General features: G+C 41.2%; 5 protein-coding genes across 5 annotated transcripts, besides 1 other annotated feature; 4 read left to right on the top strand and 1 right to left on the bottom strand.

The window, feature by feature from the left end:
* Window positions 1-619: 619 nt before the first annotated feature.
* On the top strand, window positions 620-1,747 carry FEX2 (fluoride transporter; the record flags this gene model as incomplete). The annotated part of the gene is made up of 1 exon (NM_001184093.1): window positions 620-1,747. One exon carries the CDS (start codon window positions 620-622, stop codon window positions 1,745-1,747), a length of 1,128 nt encoding a protein of 375 aa, NP_015044.1.
* Window positions 1,748-2,374: 627 nt separating this feature from the next.
* On the bottom strand, window positions 2,375-3,088 carry HSP32 (glutathione-independent methylglyoxalase family protein; the record flags this gene model as incomplete). Its single annotated transcript, NM_001184094.1, has 1 exon — window positions 2,375-3,088. The coding sequence occupies one exon, from the start codon at window positions 3,086-3,088 to the stop codon at window positions 2,375-2,377; it is 714 nt and encodes a 237-aa protein (NP_015043.1).
* A 1,016-nt stretch (window positions 3,089-4,104) lies between these two features.
* Window positions 4,105-5,418, top strand: ERR2 (phosphopyruvate hydratase ERR2; the record flags this gene model as incomplete). Its single annotated transcript, NM_001184095.1, has 1 exon — window positions 4,105-5,418. One exon carries the CDS (start codon window positions 4,105-4,107, stop codon window positions 5,416-5,418), a length of 1,314 nt encoding a protein of 437 aa, NP_015042.1.
* Window positions 5,419-6,547: 1,129 nt separating this feature from the next.
* Window positions 6,548-7,042, top strand: PAU22 (seripauperin PAU22; the record flags this gene model as incomplete). The annotated part of the gene is made up of 1 exon (NM_001184096.1): window positions 6,548-7,042. The coding sequence occupies one exon, from the start codon at window positions 6,548-6,550 to the stop codon at window positions 7,040-7,042; it is 495 nt and encodes a 164-aa protein (NP_015041.1).
* Window positions 7,043-7,751: 709 nt separating this feature from the next.
* Window positions 7,752-14,974: a telomere (TEL16L; Telomeric region on the left arm of Chromosome XVI; annotated components include an X element core sequence, X element combinatorial repeats, and a long Y' element; TEL16L does have telomeric repeats (TEL16L-TR), but they are missing from the genome annotation due to difficulties encountered during sequencing and/or assembly).
* On the top strand, window positions 8,968-14,695 carry YRF1-7 (Y' element ATP-dependent helicase protein 1 copy 7; the record flags this gene model as incomplete). The annotated part of the gene is made up of 2 exons (NM_001184097.1): window positions 8,968-8,986; window positions 9,135-14,695. The coding sequence occupies 2 exons, from the start codon at window positions 8,968-8,970 to the stop codon at window positions 14,693-14,695; spliced, it is 5,580 nt and encodes a 1,859-aa protein (NP_015040.1).

Raw genomic sequence — 14,974 nt, 5'->3', positions numbered from 1 at the left:
TTGAGATTTGGGGTGATACACATCTATGAATTACTAAGAGATTTGAGACACAGCGACAGTCATGCCAGCAAGATTTAAGATTTTCTTTATTTAGTGTTTATATACATATCAGATATCTGTTGAGTATTTTCTATTTTACCAAAAAAAAAAGATATGAAATCAAGATAAAACGTCGTATGAAAGACAAGGGAGCTCAGCAGCAATATCATAAAGTAAAGCAACAGCGCTTGGTTCATGTACAATGAACGATCTGAAAATTATTTGGCAGCGGTGCTACGAATACATGTCGATATTACGTTACGATTGTCTAACAGGGGAGGAGAATCGTGCACTTTGATGGGTATATCGAAAAGATGGTGACTCTGCTAGAGTCACTGTCAGTGAGGAGTTGCGATGTATGAAAGATTCACTGACATAAAGTGGCGCGATTCATGTAGCAGTGTAAATCACTTTTGACGCAATGATGGAAGAGATACGGAAGAGATACGGAAAAAATAAAACAAAAAACAACTGAAATAAGTACTAAAGGATTATATTTATTGCCGCCATTATTATTTAGCGTCTGGTGGCTCAAGAATCTGCAGTTATTTAATTATTTAATCGAGCGTGTAATGCTCTGATGATTTTCAATCCGGTCATATCAAATCACAAGTTGAGCCATTATATTCATGTTTTTTGTACATTCACCACGTTCTGCATATTAGGTACTGAAACACGTCAGGCTATAACGGCGCTTTCCACCTACACTCCGGCCTTCGTTACTGCTCCGACCGTTCTCTGGTCTAATTGTTCATCCTGCATGCTAATGGGGATTATGCAATCTTTAAATGCTTACACTTGGATGAAAGATCACCAAGTCTTGTTTTTAGGTGTAACTACTGGGTACTGTGGTGCCCTGTCTTCCTTTTCTAGTATGCTGCTAGAGATGTTCGAACACTCTACAAACTTAACTAACGGTAATATCGCTAACCACACAAAACTGCCGAACAGAGCTTACGGTATAATGGAGTTTTTATCTGTCTTGCTCGTTCATCTTATGGTTTCCATGGGTAGTCTTATTTTCGGTAGGCAACTTGGTAAGGAGGTTATTGTTGCTTATGGATCTAGTTCGTTTTCGAAGCCATATACCCCTCCCTCAGACACTGTAAAGGAAAATGCTGGTGATGTTGATACACAAGAAATGGAAAAAAATATTCTAGAGTTTAAATTCAAAACTCCAGCACCATTTTTTAAGAAATTTTTTGATGTTGTGGATAAACTCGCGTACGCACTAGCTTTTCCATTAATTATTTTGTTTGTGGTGCTGTGTGCGTATTATGAGAACTATTCGAGGGGCAAGTGGACACTACCATGTCTATTTGGAATTTTCGCTGGTTTCCTAAGATATTGGTTGGCAGAAATGTTTAATAAAACAAACAAAAAGTTTCCATTGGGTACTTTCTTGGCAAACGTTTTCGCCACTTTATTGATTGGCATATTTACCATGGTGCAACGTGGTAAAAAACACTTTTCCACGGATATTCCAATTGTGAACTCGTTGAATTCATGCCATATTGTTTCTGCGTTAATATCCGGATTTTGCGGCACTTTGAGTACCATTAGCACGTTTATCAATGAAGGGTATAAGCTATCATTTATTAACATGCTTATTTATTATACTGTTTCGATTGGAATTTCATATTGCTTATTGGTGATAACTCTCGGATCCTATGCTTGGACTAGAGGATTGACTAACCCGATTTGTTAGGATCTTTTCTTCATACCTTTTCCTGCACAATCATCCCACCTTTTTTTTTTTTTAATTCATTTTCAAGATTTTAGACGTTGTATAATACATTTTTACCGACTACTGCGGTTTATTGTAATATTTTGTGAGATTTTATGAATGCGTTCCATCATCTATTTACTACAAAACGATAAATTTCCCCGTTTTCTTTTACTTTTACTTCATTTAATATAATTCATATTTATTTCCTATGTACCAATTAATTACTTCTAAAAAGAACAGAAATAGAAAAAAGTTGTATATAACAAGCCAAAAAAAAGAAAAAAAAAGGAAAAAAAAGAAAACACAGCTTATTTCAAATTGCAATCTGCGTATTTCGTAAGTAACGAATGATCTCACAGCATTGCTTTTTTTTTTTTTATATATATATGTACATTACCTATGTCACATATGACCATGATGAGTACAACACTAAAAACCAAGGCCTACTATTCAATTGTTCTCTATATGATTTCCATTCTAGCAAAATCGAGTGCTACCGACCTGCCGTTTTCTTTACCTTTCGAACCATTGAGCTGTTAGCCTTCTCTTCACAGAAACTGAAAGCCATTAGAAGCCTCCCCTTCAACAATTCCCTTGTCTTTTGTTTCAGCTATATAATGCGTTTATAGCTCTAATTGTGGTCGAATAGGAAGAATTTGCGTTAACACCCGTAACTAGCTTTCCATCTGTAATAGAGTAGTCATCCCAGGGATGGATTGGCGCCAAGTACTTGGCTCCATTCTTGTTTGCAACGCGTTCAACCGTTGTCAATTTTCTGCTCCTCAAGATGTCGTCAACTCCCAGGGCGATTTCACCCTCGAGTGGGAAACCTGTTATAGCTTTGCCTTCGATTAATGGTCTTGTTGTTTTGATATCTATTAATCCATCGAAAAGGAGCGGTCCATGACAGATGGCAGCGATCACACCCCCATTGGCATATATCTTGGATGCAATATCTTGCAGATTTTTAGCTTTGGGATAGTCAAATAGAGCACCATGTCCAGCAGATGCAAAGAATATTTTATAGTCGCTGGCGTTGACTTCATTTGCGGTCTTGATCCTCGCTAACGCCTTATTGAAGGCGGAATTTTTCGTTTCAAAGTTCATCTTATCTTCGCCACCAATAAAGCTCTTTGGCAAGTAATGTTCATCCCAGCCAAATCCACCAGTCTCAGAAACGAAGTCCACTTCGAAACCATGCTTTTCGAAAGTATCGAACGACCGCAAAATCTCAACTACAAAAACGCCTGTTTTCGCACCATCTTTATAGAAGGGACCGTGGTATGAAGTAAGAGATATTAGCGCTCTTTTTGGAGTCATTGCAAGGCCAGTTTTCTTTTTGAATGAAGGAGAAAAGTGTTCTAGAAATATGTTTTAGTTCTAAGTATCGTTGTCTGGAGCAAGCAAAGAAAAGCAGACCTGTATGTGCAACTTTCCTCTTTTCCATTAAAATCTCAAGAACCGGCCCCTTGACTGTGCTCATATATCAAGTATCGGTTTTAAAGTCCCCTAATTGTGATAATTGCAAGAACAACAGTCAAAAAGATATTTTTCTTTTCTTTCTTTTTACCTATCCTTCATGAAAATACCTATGCTGATACTGAATATCTTCATTTGCAGCTATGCAATATTTCAGATACCCCATTTTACCCAAGAGTTTCTTACTGGTGGTTGGATTTTCTTTAAGACGAGAAGATTACCAGTCCTGGATGTTCGTGAATGTGCCTATTGCGTCATCAGCGACTCCGCGCCAAGAAAAGAAATACTCGCATGCTCGGATTTATAGAATCGCATAATGGAAATACCTTCCTTAAAGGATGGAGATAAGGAAAAAATGACAAGAACAAGGAAGTACTTGGGAGCTTTCTCCGACATGGTAAATATTTGAAACTCACGCAGCTCTCCTGGAAAGTTGGATCTGGAAAGGTAAGGTTGTTTTTTTTACAGACATCAACCAAAATCGGTTCTTGTAGTAGACAATGTCACAGATCGCCACAAGTTGAAAAAAAAGTTTCGATGAACTGGATAAGGGGAGAGGTCACAAACAAAGTGTAGGGGGTGAGTAGTATAGTGGTAACTTGTTCATTTACCTAAATAACATTCTCACTAGAAAAGAGATATTGAAAGACTCCTCGTTTACCTAACTTGGCTGGTTCTTAGGTATATAATAGAAACATGGATCTGGCAGGTTATCACTTACAGTTTGCACTCCCACCAGGTTACAATTTTCATTATATATAGTTATTTTTTACCACCACTTCTTCTTCTTTCACTTTGTCTTGCAATAGAAATACCAAAACAAGGTGAGGAAAAAATCGAATCTCAACGATAAAAATATGTCCATCACGAAGGTACATGCTAGAACGGTGTATGATTCTCGCGGCAATCCGACTGTTGAGGTTGAAATTACAACAGAGAATGGTCTCTTCAGAGCGATCGTCCCATCTGGTGCCTCCACCGGCATTCACGAAGCTGTTGAACTTAGAGACGGGAACAAGTCCGAATGGATGGGAAAAGGGGTGACCAAGGCAGTCAGTAACGTCAATAGTATCATAGGGCCTGCTTTAATCAAGTCCGAATTATGTGTAACCAATCAGAAGGGCATAGACGAGCTCATGATATCGTTAGACGGAACTTCTAACAAGTCAAGGTTGGGCGCCAATGCTATCCTTGGTGTTTCCTTGTGCGTTGCTCGAGCTGCTGCCGCACAAAAGGGAATTACTCTCTACAAGTATATAGCCGAGTTAGCGGATGCTAGACAGGACCCCTTTGTTATTCCTGTTCCTTTTTTCAATGTTTTGAATGGTGGAGCCCACGCCGGTGGCTCTTTAGCTATGCAAGAATTCAAGATCGCGCCAGTCGGGGCTCAGAGCTTTGCAGAAGCCATGAGGATGGGTTCGGAAGTTTACCATCATTTGAAGATATTGGCGAAGGAGCAATATGGACCTTCCGCTGGAAATGTTGGTGACGAGGGTGGAGTTGCCCCCGATATTGACACTGCCGAAGACGCCTTGGACATGATTGTGGAAGCCATTAACATATGCGGTTACGAGGGTAGAGTGAAAGTAGGAATCGATAGTGCTCCTTCTGTTTTTTATAAGGACGGGAAATACGACCTAAATTTCAAGGAACCGAACTCTGACCCATCTCACTGGCTCAGTCCAGCCCAGTTAGCAGAATATTACCATTCATTGCTAAAGAAATACCCAATCATTTCCCTGGAAGATCCCTACGCCGAAGATGATTGGTCCTCGTGGTCTGCCTTCCTAAAGACTGTCAATGTTCAGATTATTGCAGATGACCTGACATGCACCAACAAGACCAGGATCGCCCGTGCTATAGAGGAGAAATGTGCGAATACTCTGTTGCTGAAACTCAACCAGATCGGTACTCTGACTGAGTCTATTGAAGCCGCCAATCAGGCTTTCGATGCTGGATGGGGTGTAATGATATCGCATAGATCAGGTGAAACCGAAGATCCGTTTATCGCTGATTTGGTCGTTGGTTTAAGATGTGGTCAAATTAAATCGGGCGCTTTGTCGAGATCAGAAAGACTGGCCAAGTATAATGAACTTTTGCGTATCGAAGAGGAACTGGGGGACGATTGTATATATGCTGGTCATAGGTTTCATGATGGAAACAAACTATAAAGGATTGTCTTGTTTCCTTTTTTTTTTTTTTTTTTTTTGTTTTTTTATGACTAAATAAAGTAAATCATATGAGGTTTTATTTTTTATTTCGTTGATTTGGGTTACAGTATGGAAATGGGGCATTTGACACAAGTTATTTTATTCATATGTTTTATCTTGTAGGAAATCAAACCGTTTTTAAAGTTTTCCATTGCCTACACACAAAATCATTACGAATCTGTCTGAACAAGGGTGGACGTGTGGGGGAAGGCTGTTCCAATCAAGAAATGCTTACAACTCTACTAACACTGCAGTTTTTCAGCTTTCTGATTAATCTCTTCGGTTTAAATTTTTTAGCAGCTATTACTTTCTAGTAACCCTTATAACGCGGTTGGTATCAAATCTTCCTGATAGTACAAGCAGACCTTTGACCCCATTCTTGTTGTGTCTTGAAATCTTTTTTTCTGACAAAAGTAAGAAGTTACACCATAATAGAGAAGTTAAATAATGAAAGTGTATCGATCATAGAAATGATTTTATTTTTTTCAACTACTGTTACGGTCAAGAAACTAATACTGAGGATAAGTTTTCGCAACAATGATTTTGGTACAAGTGATTTAAAGTCTTGAATTACTTCAACACAATTTGCTTTGCGACGGTTTAGAATAACGTAATCGTATCAACGAATCCACTAGGCGCGCGTAAAAATTACAGACTCTAACAATATACGACTCCCAGCACATACCTACTATTCTGTACAATTCCGGGAAATAGGAGGGTACAGTATTATTTTTTCTCGGCGATCGTTTAGGGTATACTGGAGATAGGCTTAGCAATACGCTTCTGAACGAGGATCTATAGCAACTAAATTCAGACATTCTGCTATACCAAAAAAGGAAGTATCACAGGCACGGAAAAGGGTTTTATAAGGCACCTCGGCACCCCTATAACTGGCATTCTCACATTCGGCGCATACGAATAGACAAAGGCCCCAGAAAACAATACCTTCGCATACAGAATCTATAAAGATGCATGCCTCGTTTAAAAACAAAAACATCTTCATAGTGATCATGAAGTTGTGGGAAAGATGAGATATGGAGAATATGTGAAGTGCTAAAGGAGCATCTGTTAACGAATCGTTTAAGTGGTGATGACCAATGAAGGAATAGGTATAAATAGAGATACTTCAACTATATGCCTTCGAGAATATGTCTTTATTCATTTCTTTCCTGTTAAGCTTATATCAGCACTAACAAACAAAACAAATACAATGGTCAAATTAACTTCAATCGCTGCTGGTGTTGCCGCTATCGCTGCCGGTGTTGCCGCTGCTCCAGCCACTACCACTCTATCTCCATCTGACGAAAGAGTCAACTTGGTCGAATTGGGTGTTTACGTCTCCGATATCAGAGCTCATTTGGCTCAATACTACTTGTTTCAAGCAGCTCATCCAACAGAGACCTACCCAGTTGAGATTGCTGAAGCTGTTTTCAACTATGGTGACTTCACCACCATGTTGACTGGTATTCCAGCTGAACAAGTCACCAGAGTCATCACTGGTGTCCCATGGTACTCTACCAGATTGAGACCGGCTATCTCCAGTGCTCTATCTAAGGACGGTATCTACACTGCTATTCCAAAATAGAGAGAAGCTTTTACGAACGAAATTCCATAGACATTAAAAAGTAAAGAAAATGAAATAAAATATGTTATTCTATTGATATAAATACAATTTCTCATATGTAAATGTATATTAATATGACAACTCATTTTTGATCAATAACAGTGTTTGTGGAGTATTTTCTCAATACAATAAACCCAAAATAGAAACTTCTCTTTTGCGTCACTGTTCTGGAAAAGGGTGCATGGTAATAAAGCTAATAGGGTATGTCCAATAAGCAATACTGAACTTGGAAATGTGCGGCTTCGCAGCCTTTTGTCTTTCTATAAAAATGTGTCCTTCCTTTTTTTCATTTTTTGGCGCGTCGCCTCGGGGTCGTTTATAGAATATGCGTCACTTTTAAAAATAAGATTGCAGATCAGGGCAAAACAAGTAGCAAGTCATAGCAAGAGACCCTGATTTTTGTGACATAAATATTATTATTTCTTTGTTAGGTTAGTTTTTTATGTAACTGTAACTGGAATAGAGTTGAGGGGATAGCGCCCACATGTGTGTGAGCCACTACCGTATTATTGCTCGGTGAATAAAGAGTGTCACAACAATGGGATGACATAATATTCTAATGTGAAGTCTGTGTAAGTACGAAATATTCTGAAGTGGCATCCGTTCAAGCAAATGGGAATATTAAGGAACTTTTACGTTAATGACGTCATGGTAGTGCTCGTACTTCAAGTCAATATGTTTATGTATTATTGTTGAAGAATGGAATATTTTTATGTTTAGGTGATTTTGATGGTGATTTTTTGGTTATATTAACATAAGTGTATATAAATTAAGTGGTTAGTATACGGTGTAAAAGTGGTATAACGTATGTATTAAGAGCAGTTATACAATATTTGGGGCCGCCGAATGAGATATAGATATTAAAATGTGGATAATCGTGGGAGTTATGCGTAAATGGCACAGGGTATAGACCGCTGAGGCAAGTGCCGTTAATAATGATGTGAGTGCATTTAGTACTGATGAAGTGAGAGATGGGCCATGGAGTGGAATGTGAGAGTAGGGTAACTTGAGATGATATATACTGTAGCATCCGTGTGCGTATGCCATATCAGTATACAAGTGAGGGTGGATACGGCATGTGGTGGTAGGGTAAGTATATGTGTATTATTTACGATCATTTGTTAACGTTTCAACATGGTGGGTAGAACAACAGTATGGTGAGTAGCGGATGATGGATGGTAGGGTAATAGTAGGGTAAGTGGTGGTGGAGTTGGATATGGGTAATTGGAGGGTAACGGTTATGATGGGCGGTGGATGGTAGTAGTAAGTAGAGAGATGGATGGTGGTTGGGAGTGGTATGGTTGAGTGAGACAGGGTAACGAGTGGAGAGGTAGGGTAATGGAGGGTAAGTTGAGAGACAGGTTCATCATATATATGTCACTGTATTGCATGCTGGATGGTGTTAGACAAGGCCGTAGGGACATATAGCATCTAGGAAGTAACCTTGTACGAAAATAGGCAATATTTCCTGTTTAGGCGATTGTGACGCAGATTTTAGTCCAACGATCTAGCGTCAAGGAATTTTTTTATAGTGGGACATTGCACCAAGGAAGTAACTTGATACGTCGTGGGTGAATGGGTCTGTTTTCTTATTCGGCGGGGTAATACATTTTTGGGGGAAGTTTGTCTGTCTGACGCGCCATATGTAGGTACGCCAAAAAGGGCTCCTCTACTTCGAAGCGCGAGGTCGTATACCTAATAAGGAAATGTAATTTATAACTTTCTATTATATTGGTCTTTTCGAGAGCGGAAGAAGTTGTAGGCTAAGCGCAGGCTAAGCGTAGGTCCATATTTAAAGTATCCAAGAGAATATCCACGAAGCGGCTGAGCAACGAACAGAATCCTGGTTCTCCTCGACTAAGCAGATAGTTAAGATACTGTGCACCATGGAAATTGAAAACGAACGTACGTACCGACTACTTTATTTTTGCAGGCCGGAAATCAAGCGATGAATGAGACATCCTTCTGCTTTCTATGTTGTGCTTGAAGGGGACAGACAGTCGCTTATCTTAGTGAGATTTCTTACTAACTGAATTTACTTTGCTGCTGCTAGAGATTTGCACCTGCATAGCGCAGATTCTGCATCTTCTCAATAGCTTAATTATTACATTCTTAGATGATGATAAGACGGAAACTGGACAATCTTTTGTTTATATTGATGGATTTCTTGTCAAAAAGCATAACAATCAACATACTATTGTTAATTTCGAAACTTACAAAAATAAAATGAAAGTTTCCGATAGGCGTAAGTTTGAAAAAGCAAACTTTGACGAGTTTGAGTCGGCTCTAAATAACAAAAACGACTTGGTACATTGTCCCTCAATAACTTTATTTGAATCGATCCCCACGGAAGTGCGGTCATTCTACGAAGACGAAAAGTCTGGTCTAATCAAAGTGGTAAAATTCAGAACTGGTGCAATGGATAGGAAAAGGTCTTTTGAAAAAATTGTCGTTTCCGTCATGGTCGGGAAAAATGTACAAAAGTTCCTGACGTTTGTTGAAGACGAACCAGATTTCCAGGGCGGACCAATCCCTTCAAAGTATCTTATTCCCAAGAAAATCAACTTGATGGTCTACACGTTGTTTCAAGTGCATACTTTGAAATTCAATAGAAAGGATTACGATACCCTTTCTCTTTTTTACCTCAACAGAGGATACTATAATGAGTTGAGTTTCCGTGTCCTGGAACGTTGTTACGAAATAGCGAGTGCCAGGCCGAACGACAGCTCTACGATGCGTACTTTCACTGACTTTGTTTCTGGCACACCTATTGTAAGGGGTCTTCAGAAAAGCACCATAAGGAAATATGGATACAATTTGGCACCCTACATGTTTTTGTTACTACACGTAGATGAGCTATCGATTTTTTCTGCATACCAAGCAAGTTTACCTGGCGAAAAGAAAGTCGACACAGAGCGGCTGAAGCGTGATCTATGCCCACGTAAACCCACTGAGATAAAGTACTTTTCACAGATATGTAACGATATGATGAACAAAAAGGACCGATTGGGTGATATTTTGCATATTATCTTGCGAGCATGTGCGCTCAATTTCGGGGCGGGTCCCCGTGGTGGCGCTGGTGACGAAGAGGATCGATCCATTACGAATGAAGAACCCATTATTCCCTCTGTGGACGAGCATGGCTTGAAAGTATGTAAGTTGCGCAGTCCTAACACTCCACGAAGACTCAGAAAAACACTAGATGCCGTGAAAGCTTTATTGGTGTCGTCTTGTGCTTGTACCGCAAGGGATTTAGATATATTTGATGACAACAACGGCGTTGCGATGTGGAAATGGATCAAAATTCTGTACCACGAAGTAGCGCAGGAAACCGCGCTGAAGGACTCTTATAGAATAACTTTGGTACCTTCTTCTGATGGTGTATCAGTATGTGGAAAACTGTTTAATCGCGAGTATGTCCGCGGCTTTTACTTTGCATGCAAGGCTCAGTTTGATAACCTTTGGGAAGAATTGAACGACTGCTTTTATATGCCTACAGTGGTTGATATTGCCAGCCTCATTTTGCGTAATCGAGAAGTTTTGTTCAGAGAGCCAAAGCGAGGAATTGACGAGTATCTGGAGAACGATTCTTTCCTTCAAATGATACCTGTTAAATATCGTGAAATTGTGCTGCCCAAGTTGAGAAGAGATACTAACAAAATGACCGCGGCTCTTAAAAATAAAGTCACTGTTGCAATTGACGAGCTTACGGTGCCACTTATGTGGATGATCCATTTTGCCGTAGGATACCCTTACCGTTATCCAGAGCTTCAGCTACTCGCTTTTGCCGGTCCTCAGCGCAACGTATACGTCGATGATACAACAAGACGCATCCAACTGTACACTGATTACAACAAGAACGGTTCATCGGAGCCTCGACTTAAGACGCTTGACGGACTCACTTCAGATTACGTGTTTTATTTTGTCACTGTGCTAAGGCAAATGCAAATATGTGCGCTTGGTAACAGTTATGACGCTTTTAATCATGATCCTTGGATGGATGTGGTGGGATTTGAGGATCCAGATCAAGTAACAAATCGAGACATTTCGAGGATAGTTTTGTATTCCTACATGTTTCTGAATACCGCGAAGGGCTGTCTGGTTGAATACGCAACTTTTCGGCAGTACATGAGGGAACTTCCGAAGAATGCACCTCAGAAGCTGAATTTTCGGGAGATGCGTCAGGGGTTGATTGCCCTAGGACGGCACTGCGTAGGTAGCAGATTTGAAACAGATTTGTACGAGTCGGCGACGAGTGAACTCATGGCCAATCATTCCGTTCAAACAGGGCGAAATATTTACGGTGTGGATTCCTTTTCGTTAACTAGTGTCAGTGGGACGACCGCCACTTTATTGCAGGAACGAGCTTCCGAGCGCTGGATTCAATGGTTAGGCCTTGAAAGCGACTACCATTGTTCATTCTCTAGTACTCGGAATGCGGAAGACGTAGTGGCAGGTGAGGCGGCGAGTTCAGATCATCATCAAAAAATTTCAAGAGTAACGCGAAAAAGGCCCCGAGAGCCCAAGAGTACAAACGATATCCTCGTCGCAGGCCAGAAACTCTTTGGCAGCTCCTTTGAATTCAGGGACTTGCATCAGTTGCGCTTATGTCATGAAATATACATGGCAGACACACCCTCTGTGGCAGTACAGGCCCCACCGGGCTATGGTAAGACGGAGTTATTTCATCTCCCCTTGATAGCACTGGCGTCTAAGGGCGACGTGAAATATGTGTCGTTTCTGTTTGTACCGTACACAGTGTTGCTTGCTAATTGCATGATCAGGTTGAGCCGATGCGGTTGCTTGAATGTGGCCCCTGTAAGAAACTTTATTGAAGAAGGTTGCGATGGCGTTACTGATTTATACGTGGGGATCTACGATGATCTTGCTAGCACTAATTTCACAGACAGGATAGCTGCGTGGGAGAATATTGTTGAGTGCACCTTTAGGACCAACAACGTAAAATTGGGTTACCTCATTGTAGATGAGTTTCACAACTTTGAAACGGAGGTCTACCGGCAGTCGCAATTTGGGGGCATAACTAACCTTGATTTTGACGCTTTTGAGAAAGCAATCTTTTTGAGCGGCACAGCACCTGAGGCTGTAGCTGATGCTGCGTTGCAGCGTATTGGGCTTACGGGACTGGCCAAGAAGTCGATGGACATCAACGAGCTCAAACGGTCGGAAGATCTCAGCAGAGGTCTATCCAGCTATCCAACACGGATGTTTAATCTAATCAAGGAGAAATCCGAGGTGCCTTTAGGGCATGTTCATAAAATTTGGAAGAAAGTGGAATCACAGCCCGAAGAAGCACTGAAGCTTCTTTTAGCCCTCTTTGAAATTGAACCAGAGTCGAAGGCCATTGTAGTTGCAAGCACAACCAACGAAGTGGAAGAATTGGCCTGCTCTTGGAGAAAGTATTTTAGGGTGGTATGGATACACGGGAAGCTGGGTGCTGCAGAAAAGGTGTCTCGCACAAAGGAGTTTGTCACTGACGGTAGCATGCGAGTTCTCATCGGAACGAAATTAGTGACTGAAGGAATTGACATTAAGCAATTGATGATGGTGATCATGCTTGATAATAGACTTAATATTATTGAGCTCATTCAAGGCGTAGGGAGACTAAGAGATGGGGGCCTCTGTTATCTATTATCTAGAAAAAACAGTTGGGCGGCAAGGAATCGTAAGGGTGAATTACCACCGATTAAGGAAGGCTGTATAACCGAACAGGTACGCGAGTTCTATGGACTTGAATCAAAGAAAGGAAAAAAGGGCCAGCATGTTGGATGCTGTGGCTCCAGGACAGACCTGTCTGCTGACACAGTGGAACTGATAGAAAGAATGGACAGATTGGCTGAAAAACAGGCGACAGCTTCCATGTCGATCGTTGCGTTACCGTCTAGCTTCCAGGAGAGCAATAGCAGTGACAGGTGCAGAAAGTATTGCAGCAGTGATGAGGACAGCGACACGTGCATTCATGGTAGTGCTAATGCCAGTACCAATGCGACTACCAACTCCAGCACTAATGCTACTACCACTGCCAGCACCAACGTCAGGACTAGTGCTACTACCACTGCCAGCATCAACGTCAGGACTAGTGCGACTACCACTGAAAGTACCAACTCCAGCACTAATGCTACTACCACTGCCAGCACCAACGTCAGGACTAGTGCTACTACCACTGCCAGCATCAACGTCAGGACTAGTGCGACTACCACTGAAAGTACCAACTCCAACACTAGTGCTACTACCACCGAAAGTACCGACTCCAACACTAGTGCTACTACCACCGAAAGTACCGACTCCAACACTAGTGCTACTACCACTGCTAGCACCAACTCCAGCACTAATGCCACTACCACTGCTAGCACCAACTCCAGCACTAATGCCACTACCACTGAAAGTACCAACGCTAGTGCCAAGGAGGACGCCAATAAAGATGGCAATGCTGAGGATAATAGATTCCATCCAGTCACCGACATTAACAAAGAGTCGTATAAGCGGAAAGGGAGTCAAATGGTTTTGCTAGAGAGAAAGAAACTGAAAGCACAATTTCCCAATACTTCCGAGAATATGAATGTCTTACAGTTTCTTGGATTTCGGTCTGACGAAATTAAACATCTTTTCCTCTATGGTATTGACGTATACTTCTGCCCAGAGGGAGTATTCACACAATACGGATTATGCAAGGGCTGTCAAAAGATGTTCGAGCTCTGTGTCTGTTGGGCTGGCCAGAAAGTATCGTATCGGAGGATGGCTTGGGAAGCACTAGCTGTGGAGAGAATGCTGCGAAATGACGAGGAATACAAAGAATACTTGGAAGACATCGAGCCATATCATGGGGACCCTGTAGGATATTTGAAATATTTTAGCGTAAAAAGGGGAGAGATCTACTCTCAGATACAGAGAAATTATGCTTGGTACCTGGCCATTACTAGAAGAAGAGAAACAATTAGTGTATTGGATTCGACAAGAGGCAAGCAAGGGAGCCAAGTTTTCCGCATGTCTGGAAGGCAGATCAAAGAGTTGTATTATAAAGTATGGAGCAACTTGCGTGAATCGAAGACAGAGGTGCTGCAGTACTTTTTGAACTGGGACGAAAAAAAGTGCCGGGAAGAATGGGAGGCAAAAGACGATACGGTCTTTGTGGAAGCGCTCGAGAAAGTTGGAGTTTTTCAGCGTTTGCGTTCCATGACGAGCGCTGGACTGCAGGGTCCGCAGTACGTCAAGCTGCAGTTTAGCAGGCATCATCGACAGTTGAGGAGCAGATATGAATTAAGTCTAGGAATGCACTTGCGAGATCAGCTTGCGCTGGGAGTTACCCCATCTAAAGTGCCGCATTGGACGGCATTCCTGTCGATGCTGATAGGGCTGTTCTGCAATAAAACATTTCGGCAGAAACTGGAATATCTTTTGGAGCAGATTTCGGAGGTGTGGTTGTTACCACATTGGCTTGATTTGGCAAACGTTGAAGTTCTCGCTGCAGATAACACGAGGGTACCGCTGTACATGCTGATGGTAGCGGTTCACAAAGAGCTGGATAGCGATGATGTTCCAGACGGTAGATTTGATATATTATTATGTAGAGATTCGAGCAGAGAAGTTGGAGAGTGAAGGAAATTGTTGTTACGAAAGTCAGTGATTATGTATTGTGTAGTATAGTATATTGTAAGAAATTTTTTTTTCTAGGGAATATGCGTTTTGATGTAGTAGTATTTCACTGTTTTGATTTAGTGTTTGTTGCACGGCAGTAGCGAGAGACAAGTGGGAAAGAGTAGGATAAAAAGACAATCTATAAAAAGTAAACATAAAATAAAGGTAGTAAGTAGCTTTTGGTTGAACATCCGGGTAAGAGACAACAGGGCTTGGAGGAGACGTACATGAGGGCTATTT

The sequence above is a fragment of the Saccharomyces cerevisiae genome, chromosome XVI (assembly GCF_000146045.2).
Source record: "Saccharomyces cerevisiae S288C chromosome XVI, complete sequence".
Taxonomy (NCBI): Eukaryota; Fungi; Ascomycota; class Saccharomycetes; order Saccharomycetales; family Saccharomycetaceae; genus Saccharomyces; species Saccharomyces cerevisiae.
Note: the sequence above shows the minus strand (reverse complement) of the source record. Positions and strands in the feature narration are given on the sequence as shown.